This window comes from Epinephelus fuscoguttatus, linkage group LG13, assembly GCF_011397635.1.
Source record: "Epinephelus fuscoguttatus linkage group LG13, E.fuscoguttatus.final_Chr_v1".
In the NCBI taxonomy this organism is placed as follows: Eukaryota; Metazoa; Chordata; class Actinopteri; order Perciformes; family Serranidae; genus Epinephelus; species Epinephelus fuscoguttatus.
Window position 1 is genome coordinate 22,084,834 of NC_064764.1, and position 19,568 is coordinate 22,104,401.

Genomic DNA, 19,568 nt, shown 5'->3' on the forward strand with positions numbered 1-19,568 from the left:
TCTCAGCCTCGTCTCCACTTCATATTCCTGTGCTCATCTCATCATCCTTGCTACGCCCTGTAACAATGCAGTACCACACAAAGCCACAGAGTGTCAGTGTGATTTCAGAAAATGGAGACAAATGGCAGCAGATTGCAGACTAAACTGTTCAGTGGGTCATCAAGTGAATACGGATGTTAACTTTAGAATGAACAGGCTGATTTTACAGTACCATTCAGTGGGAGAGAAAAACGTTTCCTGGCATTTATTATTCACTCTTAGCAGAACTGTACAATTTGTACCCGAAGTGGAACATACAGCCCTTGAAAAAGTAAGAGCAACAAAGCAGCAAAATGAAACACTCCAGGAAACTAGTTTTGCATGGGGAAATTTTAACTCTTTGTACACATTACTGCTGCAGTTCAAAATTTGAAAATTCACCTGTACAGCATATACAGTTTCCAATTTATCTGTTAATTAATATTCCTGCATAGGATTCTATACATTGTCATTTTCTACATTTGGTTACTTTGTGCATTAAACGTTAAGTACGCTGCCCCAACCTACATGTCACTAGATGCCACTTTTATGCTACACATTACATTCTCATGGATAAGTAACTCAAATTAAAGCCTAACATTTGTGAAAAACAGAACATTTAGCCAAATCAATAGTGAAATCTTTGTAGTTCTACATTAACGATGACTGTCCTCACAGTAAATTAACTTCTAGCAGCTGAATCATTTGCACCCTGGCAGGACCATGTTATTTCAACTAAACGGCGGGCTGCCAAGTCTCCCTTCGGCCCGTTAAGGCTTTATCCATCTGCAACATCTGAACAGAGCGTCCAGTCACATTTTCTTCAAGGTTCATCGTCAGTTTCAGTGCTTTTATCGGACCCTCAGGAGATCCTTTTACCCATGTCCTTTTAAAACATCCCCTCACTGTCCCTCCGTTAATCAAGTCCTGGTAAACAAGTAGAAGCCCGGTACAGGTCAGAAGAGGCCAGGTGAGATCTCCCCCATGGGTGTCCTGCTCCTCCTGTTGCCGGCTGCTTTCCTCTCCCACGAGCCAGAGCCTCTAAGAAGCTCTGCAGGCGTGGGAGCAACTTGGTCAGTTTGCCTTTTTGTCACAGTACGTGGCTGTCAGTATGAGATGATGCTGGAGGAGGCAGGTCCTGAGCCAGCAGCATTCATCTGCAGGTTCCCAGAGGAGCTTGACCTCCGCATGTGAGGGAGCAGGTAGGGGTCACTTCCCAACTGGTGAACGTCGATCCTGTCCTCCTTCCTGTATGCCAGGCACCGCCTTATGAAGGCCTGGAGGGGGAGGAATAGTATTAATTTGCAGGTCAACAAGCTATTTTAAAGGGGACCTACTATGCTCATTTTTTAGGTTCATACTTGTATATTCAAGTTCACCCCTACCTTTGCTTCATTACTGGAGACTGGCTTGACAGGGAACTGAACGTCTGTAGCTTTCAGTATGGTGTTCTCCTGCAGGATGTCCTGTTGTGACTGATTGTGGCCAAAAGGCTGAAAGGAAAAAGGGACGAGCAATGCTTTATAATCATGCAAGAAATTACAGAAACATTCAAAGGTAGAATCTGTATCGCCCTCCTTACCTTCCTTCCATAGAGACACTGAAAAAAGATAACACCCACAGACCACACGTCCACCTTGTTGGAGATCTTTGGAGGTTCTTTACCAACTACAAAACATTCAGGAGGCAGGTACCTGGACAGAATAATAAAAAACGTCAAGTGAAAAGTAACTTGGCACACTTACACTGTAAGTACTGTCTGCTTTATGCCGCTACATTTATTTAACAGTTGTTACTAGTAACTTTTTATACCAAGATTTTACACATAAAACATGGCTTTAAAAAATATGATGCAGATATGAGATTAAACTACCCCAGAGTACATACATCAGTTTAACTTGGCCCCACCACGACCAACTACAACATTAAAGTATTGCTTACATGTTGATTACATAAAATAAAAGTGAAAGGGACCACTTTGCATGACCAGTGCCGTTACGTCAGATACTTATTGATAATACTTACGCACTTTTAATTAAAGAACGGGTCCATTTTTTATTTATAAGTATTTTTATCATTCTGTAGTTTTCCAGTGATCCTTTTCGTTGACGTGCCTATGTTTTAGCATCAAAATGCTATTTTCTCCAACATTCTGGAAACATTTTTCAACTTGACCTGACGTGGGTTTCTGCATGATGACGTTGCTACATATAAACCCCCTAGCCTGCCCAATGTGCCACTTCATGACTAAGCCTAACTGTGTATTATCAATCTTCAAAATTAGCTATATGACATTATCTAAGCCCCTGACTGGCACAGAGGCTACTGCGTGGACACTACGTCAGTTGGGATTCATCAAAATGACTAAGACAGTGGTAGACAAGTAACTCCCGTGTTTCCTGAGGCATAATTACTTTTTTTTTTGTCAAAAGGAGTCTGGTGGCTTTAAAGATGGATGAAGATAAATGGATATCATGGCTTCTGTCACCGGTCAAAAAGGGCTGTCTGACGGCAAGGTAAAGCGATATAAATATTACACTGGCACCTCACACAACCCACTTACAAAAATCCAAACTAAACCTTAAGACGACGTGCCTGCCCACACTATCTTTCAGTTGTTGTTTTTTATTTCTGTTGATTGTGCAATGCTATTTCGGTTATTTTTTTTTAAGATATTGTAAGCTTTTATCATTTACTTATATTCTGTTATTTATAATTGTTTTTATTTGTTCATTCCTGCCTTTTAATTTGATCATGCCTCTGTTTTAATTAATTTGTTTGTGAAGCACTTAGGTCAGTGTTCATTGTTTATAAATGTGCTCTATAAATAAATCTGACTTGAAATGACTTTTAGTCATCATTATTATCAGCGCTTGCCACTCTAACGTACATCACAGCTTTTCTGCTAATGGCTGAGCAGACCTTTCCTTTTGAAAAACCTGGAAAAGACACGGAAGGACCCACTCTTTCAGTGAAAAAAAAAAAACAACGCAAATTCACTATAGCTCTGACCATTTACACACACACACACACACACACACACACACACACGTCTCTGGTCAAATAATGCTTCTCTACAACAACTGAGTTATGAAAGGAGAAGTAGCAAAATGGTGTGTGTTTCAACAAAGTCATGATCTGTGAATTCAATGTGAGGTTAGGCGCCCAAGTGACCTATAGAGGTGCTGGTCGCAGGTCCAAATTGAACACTAAATCATTACTTAGAGTATCTTTATTGTGTGGTATTGCTACACTGAATATTCACATTGTATGTGGTGTGTGAATATGGGACACTGTTTCTCACCAGTAGGTCCCTGCACCCTGTGATGTCAGGTCCATGCCATCCACGCCATAGTTGTCATCATCCATGATTTTTGACAGACCAAAGTCTGTGATTTTGATTTCCCCACAGGCTGTGCCGTCCACCAACAAGATATTGCCTGGAAATCAAAGTAACAGAAGTTAGTACTAAAGAGGAAATGGCGCACTATCAGTTATATGACTGCAGCCCACCACACAACTGACACTCAGTTGGCACAATACGATTTAATGTAGAGTAACTGATATTATTGAATTAATATGTCATCAGTTACCCAGAGGGGCGTGTTTACCTGGCTTAAGGTCGTAATGGATGATGGGAGGTTTGATTTCATTCAGGTATCTTAGTGCGTTCACAATCTGCATGACTATAGACCGTGCCTCCTTCTCAGACATTAGCTTATGCTGTTTCAAGTAGAAATCCAAGTCATTGCCTTCGCAGTACTCCATGACAGTGCAAAACCTATTGAACGGAAAAAGACTTGTTAAGAATTATGACCCACATTGAACAGAAATGAGCTGAAAAGTGCTGGAAATGGATGAACAAGAATACATCGAGTGCACTAACGTGTCCGTGTCCAGTGAGAAGTAGTCGTAAAGTTTCACGATTCTGGGGTGGTCCAGCTCCTTGTGTATTCTGTACTCTCGACATGCATGCCTGTGGAGAGGAAGGTAATTATGCTTGTATTAGCTATAAAGCATGAAGGTGGAGGTGCTGTCTCCTGCGCTGACAGCCCAGGGTTGGTGCTTATGGAGAGGAATAACAATACGCTGAATGTAAAAGACATCAGAACAGCTTGTCAAAGTGTGTCACAACAGTTTAAACATTAATAATAGTATACTGCAGGTGAGGTTATGCATTTCCACATTAGTCTACATACTTGTGATAGTTCTCCTTTTTCTCTTCTCTCCAGTTCTTGTTAAGTTGGTGGATTTTCACAGCAGCATATCGTTGCTCAATCAAGTCAAAAGCCTGCACAATATACGGACAAAACATTGGCTTATACTTGAAATGCAACACCTGCTAAGAGTATTATTTCACTTTGACACCCCTGACGTCAACATTTAATTACTTACCTTGTAAACTTCACTGAAGCCCCCTCGTCCTAGAAGGTGTAGGAGCAGATATCGTTCATTCAACGTTGGGTGATCTTTAAATCTTTGGATGGAAAAACAACAGAGACAATAAGCTTTGCTGAGCCAATAAATGATCAATGTGGAAAAACACAGAAGAGCTTCATGCAGTGGGCAGTCACTTAATATCACCACTATGGGTGAGGATACTGGCCCTGTGTGCACATCATGTTCCAATGTCAATGCAGCAACTGTCAGAGAAATTGATTCAGACTCACTGTGAGCTGTCTTCATTATTAATTCTCTTCAGCTCCCGAATGTGAAGGTTGCGCACTCTCTCCAGACGCTCCAGCTCCGCCTGGATCTCAGCTTCTTCCTATAAATGATTCAAACACGCAAACACACAAATGCACAGAGAGAACTTCAGAACTCTCGACTACAAGGAGAGGAGCTCATCAAAACCCACTTGTACACAGCCGACTAGTTCTGTATTAAATATTAACGGTTGACTTAGTACAGAGTCTGTCAGGGGCTGCCTGTGATGCTTATTCATCGGGAAAACAATGAATACATCGACAAACTACAGGCTCGCTCCATCTTTGGGGAGATTCACACAAAAGGGAACAGTGGTTCAGCTCAGGAAGCAGGAGAATCAGACTGAATATGTTCAATTATCTTTATGTTGAGGACAAATATTTGCTACGTGTAACAAGATACAGACTCCAACAAGGGTTTAATTTCTAAACTGTGTAAAAGCGCCCTTTATCATATACTAGGTCCTGGAGAGGATTAGGTTCCAAACTCTGCACTTTTTTTGAGAGATATTTTTTGTGCCTTATCTCTATTTGATAGGAGAGCTATCGTGTGAAAGGGAGGGAGAGAGGGGTAATTGTAGTGTAAAAGTTTGTGCTTAGTAAATCAAGTAACAAAGTTAAGATATCTAAGTGATTGGGAAACAAAAAAGAGCCATATAATCATGTACAAGGCATTATAAAAGCTTTGAATTTGTATTAGATACTGTCGAGGTCATTTACTCCTTTGATCATTCACTCCTTTGAATCTGTTGTCAAGGTCATTTACTGAAAGAACACACCATGTCCTGTTTCATGATGAAACACATACTCAGGTGCTGTAACTAGCACACACTTGCTCACATATTGTACTCCAAGGTTTTATTTTGCATGAAACTAGAAACACTGTGCGCCGTGTAGAAGTCCCTGGGATTCACATCTTGCATGAAACTAGACGCACTATGGACTGTATAGAGAGTCCCCAGAATGCACATATTTTTAAAAAATAGAGCGAGAATGGAACCGAACCTAAGGGAAGGAATTTTGGGAAATTCCAGGCTACATCACACCATTAAAAACAGCCCAATCAGAATTGGTCACAAAGAAGTTCTCCACCAATAGAATTGGGTTCGAGTAGGAAGTATTAGCAAAAAAGGTGGAGACTCGTCTGGATCTTCACCAGCATATAAGCTAGGGTTCTGAACGCAGTTCTTTAGTCACACTCTGGAGTCTGACTCACTAAGTTGTATGTGTTAAAGCCTGTTGACACATTAAACTTGATTGCATTGGACCTTGCCTGTTTCCAGTGTTTCTTTAAGTATTTGCCAGCTGAACCTAAGAGATCAAATCGACATTTGAAGACGACTAACAAGAGACAAGAAGTTCAAGGTCGGGAGCCTACAGGCCCACTTCCAGGCACCGAATCTTTGACACTTCATAATGACATACAGCAAAGGGCCCTAGGTTGGAATCAAACCCGCAGCCGCTGCGGCAAGGACACAACCATTGTCCATAGGCACGTGTTCTACCTGGAGCATGTGGGCGCCCCCAAACTCTGTACTTTCAAGGGTACCGACTGAGTTACGTTGGTAATACTGAGTACCAATTCACATTACATAAATCGGTGCCAAATTTTGGCACCTAAAAGTTCACCTGAGTGAAAACATCAGGCTCAGACAGGAGGCAGAAGTATCGTGAAGCACCCCAAAGTGAAGACGCCTTCTGTGGAACACCGTGCCCTGCTTCTGTGCTTTGGGGAACTTCACAGTGGAGCTTTGTGGAGCTGCTGGGGAATTTGTCTTCCTGTGCAGTACAGGCACATGACCTCATGTACTGATTCATTTCACAAGTTTCTCACTTTATCCAGGACTAGGGTTGGGCCTACTAAGCTCTGCAGAGCCGCAGGCTTGAGAAAGGAGGCGGAGGTGCGGCTGAGTGCTCTTCAGCCTTGAAGCCAGAAGGCCACAGAGCTCCACTGGCTGCTAGTGAGCCAAAACTCTAATTGAAGCACTGATAGTTTTGGTCTATTTTCGATTTTAGAAATAGCCAAGTTTTGATGTTGTTGTTTTTTTAAATTATATACCATTTCCACATATTTGTCAGTCAGACAAGCACAAAGACATACAGACACTTAACTCTATGTGTAATAAGAGAAGAGAGAAGGAGCAGGATCGCTTGTTGCGAAAAAAGTACAGTTTAGTACCGGTGCCGAATTCAAGGTACTGGCATCAGTACTGCTATTGGTTTAAATGTGAACGGTATCCTCGTCCTAGACAAATTGAGTAACTTGTGAAATAAATTAATATATAATGTCATGTGCCTGTAATGCACAGGAAGTCAAATTACCCACTGAAACAAAAAAAATGTTTGAATAAATTGGGCAAACCTTTTTGAGATGTCCAAGTCGCAGTTTGAAGATCTCTTCCTGTTCATGGTACTCTGCTAATGTCAGCCTTTTCGGGATGAGAGAGAGAGAAGTTTCTTAGATTACTACATTCAGTTATTCATACATTCCTGTTAAATGTGCTTTACAACAGCAGAGTATGCAAAGGAATAATGCCAAAGCTGAACTTACAGCTGAGGTAGGCTGGGTTTTAGAAAGGGATCACTTTCTGCTCCATTCACCGCCTTGGTTTTGCGTTGCTTTGGCTCTGAGTTTGTGGTTGGTGCTTGGGAGTTGCTGGAGGACGGAGGTTTCCTCTTGGCCAGAAGTTTTCTCTGCCTTTCAATGTCCTCTCTCTGTTGGTTTATCGACTCTTGCTGTCTGCAGATGGAAAGCAGTGCTTTTTGTTAGATGAGATTATTTCCATTTCCATACCTGCGCTCCACTAAAAAGTCTAGTCAAAACATTTAATCTGACACCATGATAAATATAATCAGCAGTTCTGAAAGTTGTAATGTTACTTTTGGTCTGCGCCTAGAACATAATTTTCCAAGCTGAATCTGATTCAGATCAATTACATGCCTTGAGAGAAGCAGCCAGACACTAGTGGTGGGAATCTCTAAGCACTAGCCTGTGTGACTACTTGCTACCTTTCAAACAGCATATTTGTATTGATCTATAATTAAAATAAAAGGACGAATTTATTTCCATTATGTATTATTAATACAAGAGAAGTAACAAATAGAAGAGGAAGGTTACATTTGCCAACATATTCACTGCTGTTCTTATTATTTATTTCGTGGAAGCTTTGATGTCACATATTCGATTCTCTGGTTGGCAGCATCTACAACAAGCTGTTTTTCTTCCAACCACAAAAGCAACATGAAATATGGTTTCTCATGTTTACTGTGTTTCCCAAATATTTTAGTTTAGTCAGGCACAGCTTGCAAACAGTGTGGCTTTCATCCAGATCCCCTTTCCTTTCAACTTCATAGAAACCATAACGCTTTCATTCGCTAGCTTTTAAGCCAAAGGGTGCCAGTCAGACTCTAGTCTAACTCACTAGGGGACTCGTTTATAAAACAATGCGTAGGATCCGTACTAAAAATGTACGTACAGACAAAAGCCAAAAAATATTAGAAATCCTACAATCAGGTTTCCACCTCACCCTCTCTGTCGCCTATTTCCTGTCTCCTAAATGTTCGTAAGCAAGGGTCAAAGTTTGTCCCATCAAGTCTGATCGCATGTGAAGTGGCATATGCCTCTTTCAGACCTTATTTTATGCGTATGCAATGTTTATGAACAAGACCCCAGATATGGACTGTAGATATAAACCTGCCACTGGTCAGCTGATTTAGGCTGGCATTCTCCCTCCCTTCCACTATCTGCATGTTACCATATTCAAAATAGTTTTGATAGGTAAGATCTGGATTATGCAATAAGACATGCCTGCGTTGCTGTTTCGGTTAACTGCTGTAAAGATCTACAACAAAGATAACAAACTGAGGGAAGCCCAGACTCCATCTTGCAGGAGTCTCATGTCTGATGTTGATCCATTTTCTGTCACGGCCAGTGGATTTGCCACATTTTGTAACTCTGGCAGCAACATGCCCCACTGACACTGACTTAACTGATGTACCCATCTGTTCCACTCCACATGAGCTTTGGTGATATCACTAGGTTAGCAAATACGTTGCTGGCAAATATGTTTCACCACCCATTTTATCAGTCATAAGGGAATGTACAGCCTGGTCAAAGTTCCGAATTGTTTGAGAGAATTGCGCTACACAAGAACTAATTTTTTCCTCCACCCCTACCGCTGAACTGTTACAGCCTACATATTGAGGGGAAAAAAGTGCTCTACTGTGACATGGATGTTTCTGAAAAAGAGAGTGTTTCTCCAAATATAACTAAAGCTTAAAAATGAAAAACGTAGTAACAAAAATAATCCTAAAACAACTAGAAAAGGACAACATCAGTCAGTCAATTTCAGTAAAATCCTCTTACTTCACAAGGTTCTGAAAGGCATAGCCATCAGTCCACTGCTCTGTGAATGACGCTCCATGTCTCACTGTAGTGAAATGGCCTAAACGAAGTCTGTCCTGCATGCTTTTCTCCCGACAGGCCTGCTTCTCCTGGGTGCTCTGAAGAACAACACAAAGTAGGGGTTTGCATGCAGGTTTGCAGACATACAGTAAATCCTGTGTGTTTATAAAGCATTAAGAAAATTTACCTTCTCTATGAGCAACTTCTTGCTCATGGTGATGCATTTATTCAAGCGTTCCTTGTACTTTTCGAGTAATTTTTGTTGTTCATCTATCTGTCTCCTGAGATCACAGTTTGCCTGTGAAGCAGAAAAAATGGAATCAGCAGCTGTACAAATTTTATTATTTCCCCAATCCATCACTTACTTACAAAATTTAAAAAATACCAAACATCACCTTTTCAAACATTGTCCACTTTATTTTGCATTTAAGTTACATCGAAGCCCAGACAAGCCTTTCAGCAAGGTAGTGAACAGAGTTAGACCTTCTCCTTACCCTTAGCAAATCGTCTATTCTCCCCTCCTTCTTCTCAAGGTCTAGATTCTTTGTGCTTTCAAGGGCAGCCAACTTCAACACTGTGAGGTCAGTCTAAAGTGGAAAACAACAAGAAAAATGTTTTAAAAACTTGCCCAGACACATTTGAGAGCATTTGCAAAGAGCCGGTGGCGTTCAGGCGATCTACAATCACCTCTCCTCACCTGAACAAATTTGACCGCTAGTTGCTTTGGATGCGTCATGTGGTCCCCAAAAGACAGACTAGTAGGAGATGAGCTATTTTGTCTAACCTGCAACAGAAGAGAGAGCATTTCTCTATGACAGGGCAACACCAAATGGAGCAGCAAAGAAGATCCTGTGTACAAGTTTTGGCGTAACTTACAGCAATACCCTGAGCAGAGTGGGAATGTGAGTTCTGGGGCGAACGAATCACTGGTGGGAGACCTCTCACAGGACTGGACCCATTTCCTCCCTGGAACTAAAAGGTTAAAAGAGGAAAGGTGACATCACTGCCAAACATTTGATAACAGCACCCACTAGTGATTCTTTTTCTATCACATTACTGTTAGTTTAGAGACAGGAAACGGATTATGCCTCAGTGGCTGAAAAGGCGAATACAGCACACATCATTCACTCAACACTTCCTTTCAATGCACACATCATGAAACTGAAAACTTACATCAAAATAATCACTTATTTTGGGTCCTCGCACAACTGATTTCCCTGTGAAGGTAAAAGAGGAAAAAGAATGCTCCTTAATAAAATATTTCACAGTGATACTGTTAACAAGATTAAGTTTAACACACTTACCTTGGCTACTCTCTGATTGGATCTCAGGTTTCCTTTTTCTGCCTCTAGTTGTTTCTGACTGCTTCTTCTCTGGGGTCTGAAAGAGAAATTTTATTTGACGATGTTTATTAAAGCAATAACTCCATAAAACGGCTGTTTTGACTTTTAGACTTGGTGCAGCAAAGAGGACAGAGGAGACAGTTTAAACTAGAGATGTCACCAGAACCAATACTTGTGTATCACATCAATGCCAACTTTCTGAAAACGTGAAGGTACTCATTTTTCTTCTGTACCGTAAGTACCAGGGATGCAATTCTTCCAGACCTGAGGGGGCAGCATGTACGCCTACAAGTGTTCTAGTCAGCCGTTAAATGTCAAAAGAAGAAGATGAACGCCTACAAGCATGAAAGGAGAACTTGTTGAAGACAGCGACAAGTGCAGCTGCAGTGACAGCTCTGCCTCGACTCGTCGCAGTTTTGTCTTGAGGTCAGCATAATTTTTCTACTGCCAACTCAGCGCTGCACGTTTGGCATTGTGTACTGGTCATCCAGAGTTAAAAAATGTTCAACTTTGGGTAAAACGCTACACTCGTCACTGTCAACCACTCTTTCAATCACAGTGGAGGAGGGGCGGGACAAATAGCCTACCATAAACGCTGTCACATCATACACGCACTGAACAACATCAATAGAGTAGAAATGTGTTAACATACTGAATACATATATATTGATATGTTTCTGGATTAGTCCTTTGCATTTGTTTAAATTACATAAAATTTAAATTTTTAATTCTTTTTAAAATTTTATATACTTTATTAATTCCCCTGAAGGGAAATTCAATTTTTTTCACTCTTTTTGTCATTAACACACAGGTCCGAAAGACACACACGTGCACAAACAGGACCTATACATGCATAAAGTAGAGAGATGTCAGAGTGAGGGGCTGCCTTGGTCAGGCGCCCCGAGCAGTTGGGAGGTTCGGTGCCTTGCTCAAGGGTACCTCGGCAGTGCCCAGGATGTCAACTGGCACCTCTCCAGCCACCAGTCCATGCTCCATATTTGGTCTGGACGGGGATTTCAACAGGCAACCCTCCGGTTCCCAACCCAAGTCCCTATGGACTGAGCTACTGCTGCCCCAAATGTATTTAATAAAGAAGTGTATGTTTAACTACATGAGATTAATTGTTTTGTTCTTTACCATGGTATCGCATTGGGTATAAAGAATTATATAATTTCACTGGCATTGGTATTGACTACTAACTGCCTGGTAGACTAAACAGACCCAATTATTGATTTGTTATTTAGTTACCACAACAGATTTTAGCCATAACATTAACTGATTTTACTCTGACTTGTGTGACTGTTCTGATTGCAGTTTTGTCCAGTGTTCATGTTACCCACAACTATGGAAAATACAACAGCTCTTATCAGGACTACTTTTAGCTGTAAGATTTCATCATATACTCACCGAATAAGCAGGAGAACTGCCTCTTTTCACATCTGACCCCTGTGTAAGTGAGAAAGACAAGAACTTCAGAAAAATAACATGAAAAGGAGCAGCTACACATAGCGGAAGGCATTTTACTCCATCAGTACTTGATTAAAAATAGACTCAACAGTATTCTTAAACAATGAAATAATTAAACAGCATGTTTCTCAAAATCGATAGATAGATTGATAGATTGATAGATTGCCCTCTTGACTTTTTCATCACAAGAACTACCATTTCAGACACTTTGTGATGACCAAAACCAACCAACTTTGTGCCTCCAAAGCATTTGACAACAGGTGCTGGTCTGATCTGAGTCATCCCTCGTGCCTCATTACAAACCATGTCATGGGGACTGCACAGCAACAGACATTTACAGTTTTTATAAATATAGCAGAGTGTAAAGGTTAATTCAGCTGATCAAAATACTGGATCAAAAATGCTACAAAATGCTGCTTAAATATGTCATTCCAGATGAATTCAGATGAACAATACAGAGGCAAAGTCTCCCCCCTTCCAGTGTTTCCCCTATGGGATATTATGATATGGTAGTCTTTTTTTATCCAAATTCAACACAAAATGCTACTTTTAATCACTACTGCAGTCTCAAAATTATTCAACCCCCTGTCTGAAGCACACTTGATGCAACTAATCACAATTATTCAACCCCCTGTCTCAAGCACACCTGGTGCAACTAATCAAGGGCTTCATTAGTTCAGGTGTGCTTGAGACAGAACACATAAATACCTGGACTGGCTAGGGTTTTGTTGAGAGTGACGTTTGATTGCAAAAAAAATGTCCAAAAAGTTCAGAGAAGAAATCATTGCCTTGCACAAACAAGGAAAAGGATACAAAACAATAGCAAAAGCTCTGTCTGGAGGAAGAAGAATGAAGCATATGCTGAAAAGAACACCCTGCCTACAGTGAAGCATGGCGGTGGCTCAGTGATGCTCTGGGGCTGCTTTGCTGCCTCTGGCACTGGAAACCTGCAGTGTGTGAAGGGCACGATGGATTCAGTCAAGTATCAGGAAATCTTAGGTGAAAACGTCATGCTGTCTGTGGGGAAGCTGAAGCTTGGGCGTCATTGGACCTTCCAACAGGAAAATGATCCCAAGCATACCTCAAAGTCCACCAAGGCTTGGTTTCAGAAGAAGAAATGGAAGATTCTAGAGTGGCCGTCACAGTCGCCTGACTTGAACCCCATAGAAAATCTCTGGTGGGATTTGAAGAAGGCAGTTGCAAAACGCACACCCAAGAATATTACTGAACTGGAGGCCATTGCCCATGAGGAATGAGCTAAGATTCCTCAGGAACGTTGTCTGAAGCTGGTGTCTGGCTATGCATCACGTTTGCTGCAGGTCATAACAGCAAAAGGGTGCTCTAATAAGCACTGGAGATGCTTGTCATGAAGGGGTTGAATAATTTTGAGACTGCAGTAGTCATTAAAAGTAGCATTTTGTGTTGAATTTGGATCAAAACCCTTGTAATATTAGTTTCATTGAACTACTTAAACAGTTCTTGTGTAATTTGTTTATTGCAAACAGCTGCGAAATTGTATATTTTGCCAATAAGCCTAATATGCAATGGGCGTTGAATAAATTTGATTACAACTATACGAAATAAGGTCCTAGTGTTCCACCAGTAGGGGAGCAACTTCACCTCTCTATAACACTACTGCAAAACAAGACATGAGGTTGCAGTGAATTGGGAGTGCTGCTACATTGTATAAGAAGAACATAAAACATGAGCATGGAAATCCAGTTTAAGGCTTATTAAATACTGGGACACAACATGGTGGTTTGCATCACACACTGTGCCAATGCAGGGAACTGAGATGGAAAGGAAGTCTTTGTTGGCCTGAATGCAGTCTGACACACTTCCCATCAGGGAGATTTAAGTCTGTTAAATTCAGATGTGGAGGTTCTCAAAGTTGTGTAGCCAAATGGCCAAGCAGATAATTTGGGAAATGTATCAAAGACTGACACAAAGTGTCAGGATGATGATGTTCATGATATCAGCTAGTTGAAATACCAGCTGCAAAGTGCAAATAATTTTTTATTTTTTTTTTTAGAACATTTAATGTGATTTTCAATATGATGTTTAAGCCTATGGACAACATGAGCTGCATGAACAGCATTAGAGTAAACCATGTTAAATATCTAAGTATGGTACTGTTATTGAGACAGCAGACATATGATATATACAACTCAGTCGCATTATGACACAGGTATTTCATGACATACACAACAACCCTGGTCTGCTCTCAAGCTACGGAAAACTCTAATCCAGCAGGCCACTGTAACTCATTTATTGGTCCTAACAGCTATACACAAGAATATGAAGGGAATATCAATGTTAACTATAAGCCATTAACTAATTTAAAATAATGATTTGTCAATTGTTCAAGTCAATAGGCTAGCATACCTCTGACTCCTTGTCGCTTGAGGATCCCAGGCTTCCAAAACTGTGATTTGAACATTCATTATTGGTCAAACCCTGGTTTTAAAAAAAAAAAAAAAAAAAAAAAAAAAAGATATCAGGATATGGACTGGATTGGATTGGTTTTTAGAAATTATTACGCTAAAACAATGACCCAGCTTAATATTTACTCACTTTGGTTCCCCCGCTTGTGCTACCAGTGCTGCCCCCTGTGCTGCCACTGACCCCACCCATAAAGCGTGCCTCCAGCAGCTCCTGTCTCCGGGGGTCCAGGCTGTGCAGCTCCTCCATGGTGCCTGGGAGGATTAGCAACAATTCACAGTATGTCTCGGTTATTCAAGGATCAGCTTAATTGAAGCCTTTGAATGCTCCCACTCAAGAGCAGATGACACAGTAGCAATGAGCTTGGGAGCAGGGTTATAATAAAGGCGGCTTATTTAGTTACATATACAACCTCAAACCCTGGCAGGTGATAATATTTTAGTCTAGATCAGAATATCAGCCCAAATTAAATATATGCCCATTCCCCAGAGGCATAACCAAGACAGGTTTCACTCTACCTTTGTGTCGCACAGAACAAGATTTTCATTATGTGTACTCCTACACCACAACTACATCTACTAGAGCAGCTCAATAGGACTCCTGCAAAAAATAAAGCCACCAAAATAATTTATGAAATGCAGCGTACAAGTCCAGAAGTAACAGGCATCTCTATGCCGCAAACACTATTATACTGAGAGTCCGACAGCAATGTTTCGACTGCTAGGCACTGATGAATACTGTGCTCCTGTGGGACTGTTACGTGAGCTCCCTGGGCTTCGTTGCTGCTGCTGACTCAGAGGGGTCTGCCCACTAAACCTGTGCTTTAATGAGACAACCATTTTGAATCTACAAAGGAATCAATTTAAATGGAGGAAAACCTAATGTATTGAGAAATTCTTCCTAATAATAACTACAAAATCACAGCAGCTGGGAACAGACCATATTTGTGCTCAAAGAAAGGTTGGTCGAATGATGAATGCGCAACAAACATGTACAAATATGCTAACTTTAACATCCATGCAACATCAGTGTCTGAACAGCTCATTTATTTACAAAATGTTTAATATAAAACTGCAGACTTAACAAACATACTAGATAAAGAGAAGTTGTGAAAAGTCAAATACTACTTGCGTATACTGTCCACATCCTTATTGACATGCACGCACACACACACAAGTTTCACATCTCAAAACAATCTTCAGTCATCATAGAACTTGACAGTATTTGAGCTTAATTTAGGCCAAGTGTTGTAGTGTCTGACAGAGCCTCAGCTAGAACAGCTTTTTAAAAAGCCTTTCATTATATCCTCTAAAACAAAAACACTGTCTGCTATCAAGTTATACATCACAATGCGGTAGTCAGCACATAGGCCCACATCAGTGTGCAACATGAAGCCTTTTGAGAAATGTGTTTGAACAGGTATGAATGACAAAATAATATCGGCTTGTGACTATGTTCCAGATTAGCACAAGAACAATGATCATGTACATAGAATTGTTAAATAGATCTGCACTTGAATAGCATCTCTCTAGTCTTCCAACCATTCAAAGAGCTTTTACACTACATGCCACATTCACCCGTTCACACAGATGTTCATATACTGGAGGCCAAGGCTGCCACACAAGGCGCCACCTGCTACTCAGTTTAGACAGTCACACACATTTCTACACTGGTGGCACAGCCATCAGGAGCAATTTGGGATTTAGTATCTTGCCCAAGCATACTTCGACATGTGGGCCGAGGAGCCAGGGATTGAGCCACTGCTCAGTCACCCAAGGTGTCCAAAACAAAAATGCAAAATAGCATACGTAAAACCAGCTGCAAAATGTATTTACACTTCAGGGATTTAAAAATTCAGGTCAATTCTTTAACAAAAACTAATATTTTATTGCTAGTGTGTCATTAACAACTCAGTTAACAAGCAATGACCCACCAATAATATACAATGAGAATATGAACAGCAGCAGAGATAAAGAAAGCATCCATCGTATCTTTTAAAGAGCCACTGTGGGGACAGTTTTGGATAAATCTTGGATAAATTTTCAGTTTTCTGACAGAATGTTAGACTGACTAACCTGCTGGTCACTCGTCTGTTAAAAAACTTAACTGTCCAGCATCATAGGATGGAAATGGGTGGCCGCCAAATTGAAAACAGGCTCTAAAACCAGATTTACTGGTATGTCATGGTTACCAATAATACTCTGTACATATGAAATAGTGCACTGAAATGCAACACAGAAGCAAAGGAAATGTTACTTGAAATTAAATTATCAGATGCACAAAAGTATCTAAAGATAAGAAAAATGCATCATAATTAAGAGCTGCATGCAAGTTAAACCTGGACTCAACATAATGATATGGTTTATTGAAGGACATTTACCTGGATTAGGATGCTTTTGTTCAACTGCAAACCTCAATTGTTCATCAAAAACCTCTCATTATTATCTCCTCCACACATTAACCACTCACTACATTAGAAGCAATGATCAGATTTTCAAGAGACTGGCAATGTCAACTAACCTTTGCCCTCACACTTTTACCTGATAAGACCTAAAGATCACATCAACAGCCACTACCTTCCCATACTTAAAGACACTTGTGCAGGTTAAAAACATGTTATTAGAACAAATCTTACTAACAGTCAGGCAACAGGACAATTTCCTCTTCCTAAAGCATCTCAGAGACAACAAAGTAGGCTTGTCATATTTCCTATGATGGGTCTGTGGCTTGTAATCAAATTTGCCATCTATTTCGCCGAAGGAGTCATCGGTCTTATACAACTACAGGAACAAACAAGACTATTTTGCAATCAGTATTTATACAGCAGTGCTAAATATTTAGTCCAAAACAAACAGAGACAACCTTTCTTACCCAATTTCCAACCATTCAAATCAAATGCACAATTTTCACCTTTCACCTCACTGTAGTACGACTACCAAGTGTAAGTCATGTAGTGAATACGTGACTGGTGTGTTGTGTTTACTGTTTCATCATAAATTCAACATAAGCACTGTAATATACACGAGAAGCAGTTGTTGAAGGTGTGCAGTTGTAGGAGTTCAATTGGCCCTGTTAAAATGATATGATTTCACCTATAAAAACTATAATCTTTACGAGAGGGTGTAGCTCTAAAACCCTTCCTCCTGCTGCTGCTCCTCGGAGCAATCTTGGGTCTTGCTAAGATGGCTCCATAACCATATCTCACTTTTCACCCAGTACGCTTCTGCCAGTTTCACATCATAACTACAAATCAGCTGTGTTGCGTTTCTCAAGGATTTCCCTTTGTTTCAAACATGAAGGCCTCAGTGCACAAGTATTATCTATATCCCAGCCCCTGCAGGAACAAGTGGTTGAACCCTTATAACTCTTGCTGTGGATGTCATTTTAACTCTGTGCTGCTCAGCAGAGTGACCACCTGTTTATGGCAGACACTTGTAAAGTCTTAAAAATCCCTTGCATAAACTGGGTTGGATTCATTGGCAATTTAAGCTTTAAAAACACAGATAACAGTGGTCTTCCTAATATTAATATTTACCATTATAAGTGATGTAGGCAGCCATACTGATTGTCAATCAATGCATGCAACAGTGATATTACAAAGAAAGCTAAGGTAAAGTCCTCCATCATTACAATATCCAGTGAAAACTACTGAGGGTGCAAGAAGGCGTGATTAACACAAGTGACAACTATACTGGGCCACCAAAAAGGACCAGTTATTTGATTGCGTGTGTTAGCATGCTGCACAGCCCAAAGCAGCATGTATCCCATGGGTGTCCCCTCATTATTGTCGTGGCATCTAGCGTTACATGACGGTCCTTGCTCCAAGTAATACTAAAAGGTCAAACAAGGCTACCTTACATCCTGTGCAGCAGCATCTACAGCAAAGGGCTATCCTTAACACCACACTTAATGTTACATGCATACAGTCATGTTTAAAGCCGATCTAAGACCCTTATGTACCGTTAAGAGGATGGTAAACGTCAGTTACACATGCACATATACTGTGACCACTGTTGGTAAGGAAACACCACAGTCTACAAACAAAGGATTGCGACGCACACCTAACTTATCCGGTCATATCACATTAACCATCACCATAAAAATGCTTGATATCTCTTCTTGCATTTACTGATCCATTTTACATCTCTAACTTAACTAACGTTAGTGTTTGCTCTTGTAACGGCAGCATGCTTAACGAAGGATGCACCTAACACAGCGGTTACCCTTTCTGCTTTCGCATAGGTTTAACGCCATTATGCACGTATTTCTCTTAAGGTTACTGCACTGGCCTGAGCACAGAAAGACGGTCCTGTGTCTTCACTGCTACTAGCTAGCCAAACAGGCTCAATTGACTTTGGAGCTGACGCGTTAGTGTAACGTTAGCTAGCAAGCTGGTTTCGCCACCAACATTTGCTCGGTCGTTTTAACACAATTTCCTTTCGTCCTGCACAAAATGAGCTAAACGAGCAAGTAGAAAATATATGTACGTCTTAATACGTTTAACGATACCTTCCTGGGCCTTCACCACTGCCGTGGTATGTTGCTGAAAACACAGTCCGTGTTGGGGACGTGGAGAGCTGGGACCAAAGATGGCGTCCCCTCCAAACTTCCACTACTTTGGACACTCATCAAGCTACTTTTCGTGTGTTGGTACCACAGCGCACACGGTTAATCTTCCACACGGGCTGTGAAATTAACCGACTGACAAACCACGGTTGTTTCTCACATGGACACGACGGCTGCCACCGAGTGAAAATGTGTAATAATTATCTGTTTTTAGGGCACAAACCTCTTCACACCTCAGCAGTGCGTCCTGGCTCCAGGGCCACCTCTCCGTCTTCAAGTGGTTGCCTATGAAACGTCATGCATCGTGTGCAAAATTTTTATCGCGAGGGTGATACATTTTTTCCTCACGTCAATGACAAAATGAGGACTGCTCTTAAATTACATACACTGCACACATGATCTATGCACGACCACACTTTGTGTACAAGTTGTACTGGTGGGAAAATCAATGGCGATTATGATGTTCAATAATTAAAATAATTATCTGCCATTTGTATTTAAAGAAACTAAATAACTGTTGGACGACATCAAACGATTATAAAGTCAAGAAGTCAAAATTATGAGATAGGCTACTAAATTTGAAATACATGCCATCATTTTGACCTACTTCATAATTTAATA

At 40.8% G+C, this 19,568-nt stretch overlaps 1 protein-coding gene across 1 annotated transcript; it reads right to left on the bottom strand.

Moving 5' to 3' along the window:
* Positions 1–213: 213 nt before the first annotated feature.
* Positions 214–19,221, bottom strand: tlk1a (tousled-like kinase 1a). The gene is given in 24 exon segments (XM_049594274.1): positions 214–1,295; positions 1,404–1,511; positions 1,601–1,712; positions 3,323–3,458; positions 3,630–3,799; positions 3,905–3,994; positions 4,218–4,309; positions 4,414–4,495; positions 4,689–4,786; positions 7,087–7,153; positions 7,276–7,464; positions 9,091–9,227; positions 9,317–9,427; positions 9,624–9,716; positions 9,827–9,913; positions 10,006–10,101; positions 10,303–10,346; positions 10,434–10,509; positions 11,880–11,918; positions 14,325–14,396; positions 14,514–14,635; positions 18,891–18,927; positions 18,929–18,967; positions 18,969–19,221. Coding segments are annotated over 24 exon segments (2,310 nt in total). The 5' UTR covers positions 19,011–19,221; the 3' UTR covers positions 214–1,124.
* Between the last annotated feature and the right edge of the window lie 347 nt (positions 19,222–19,568).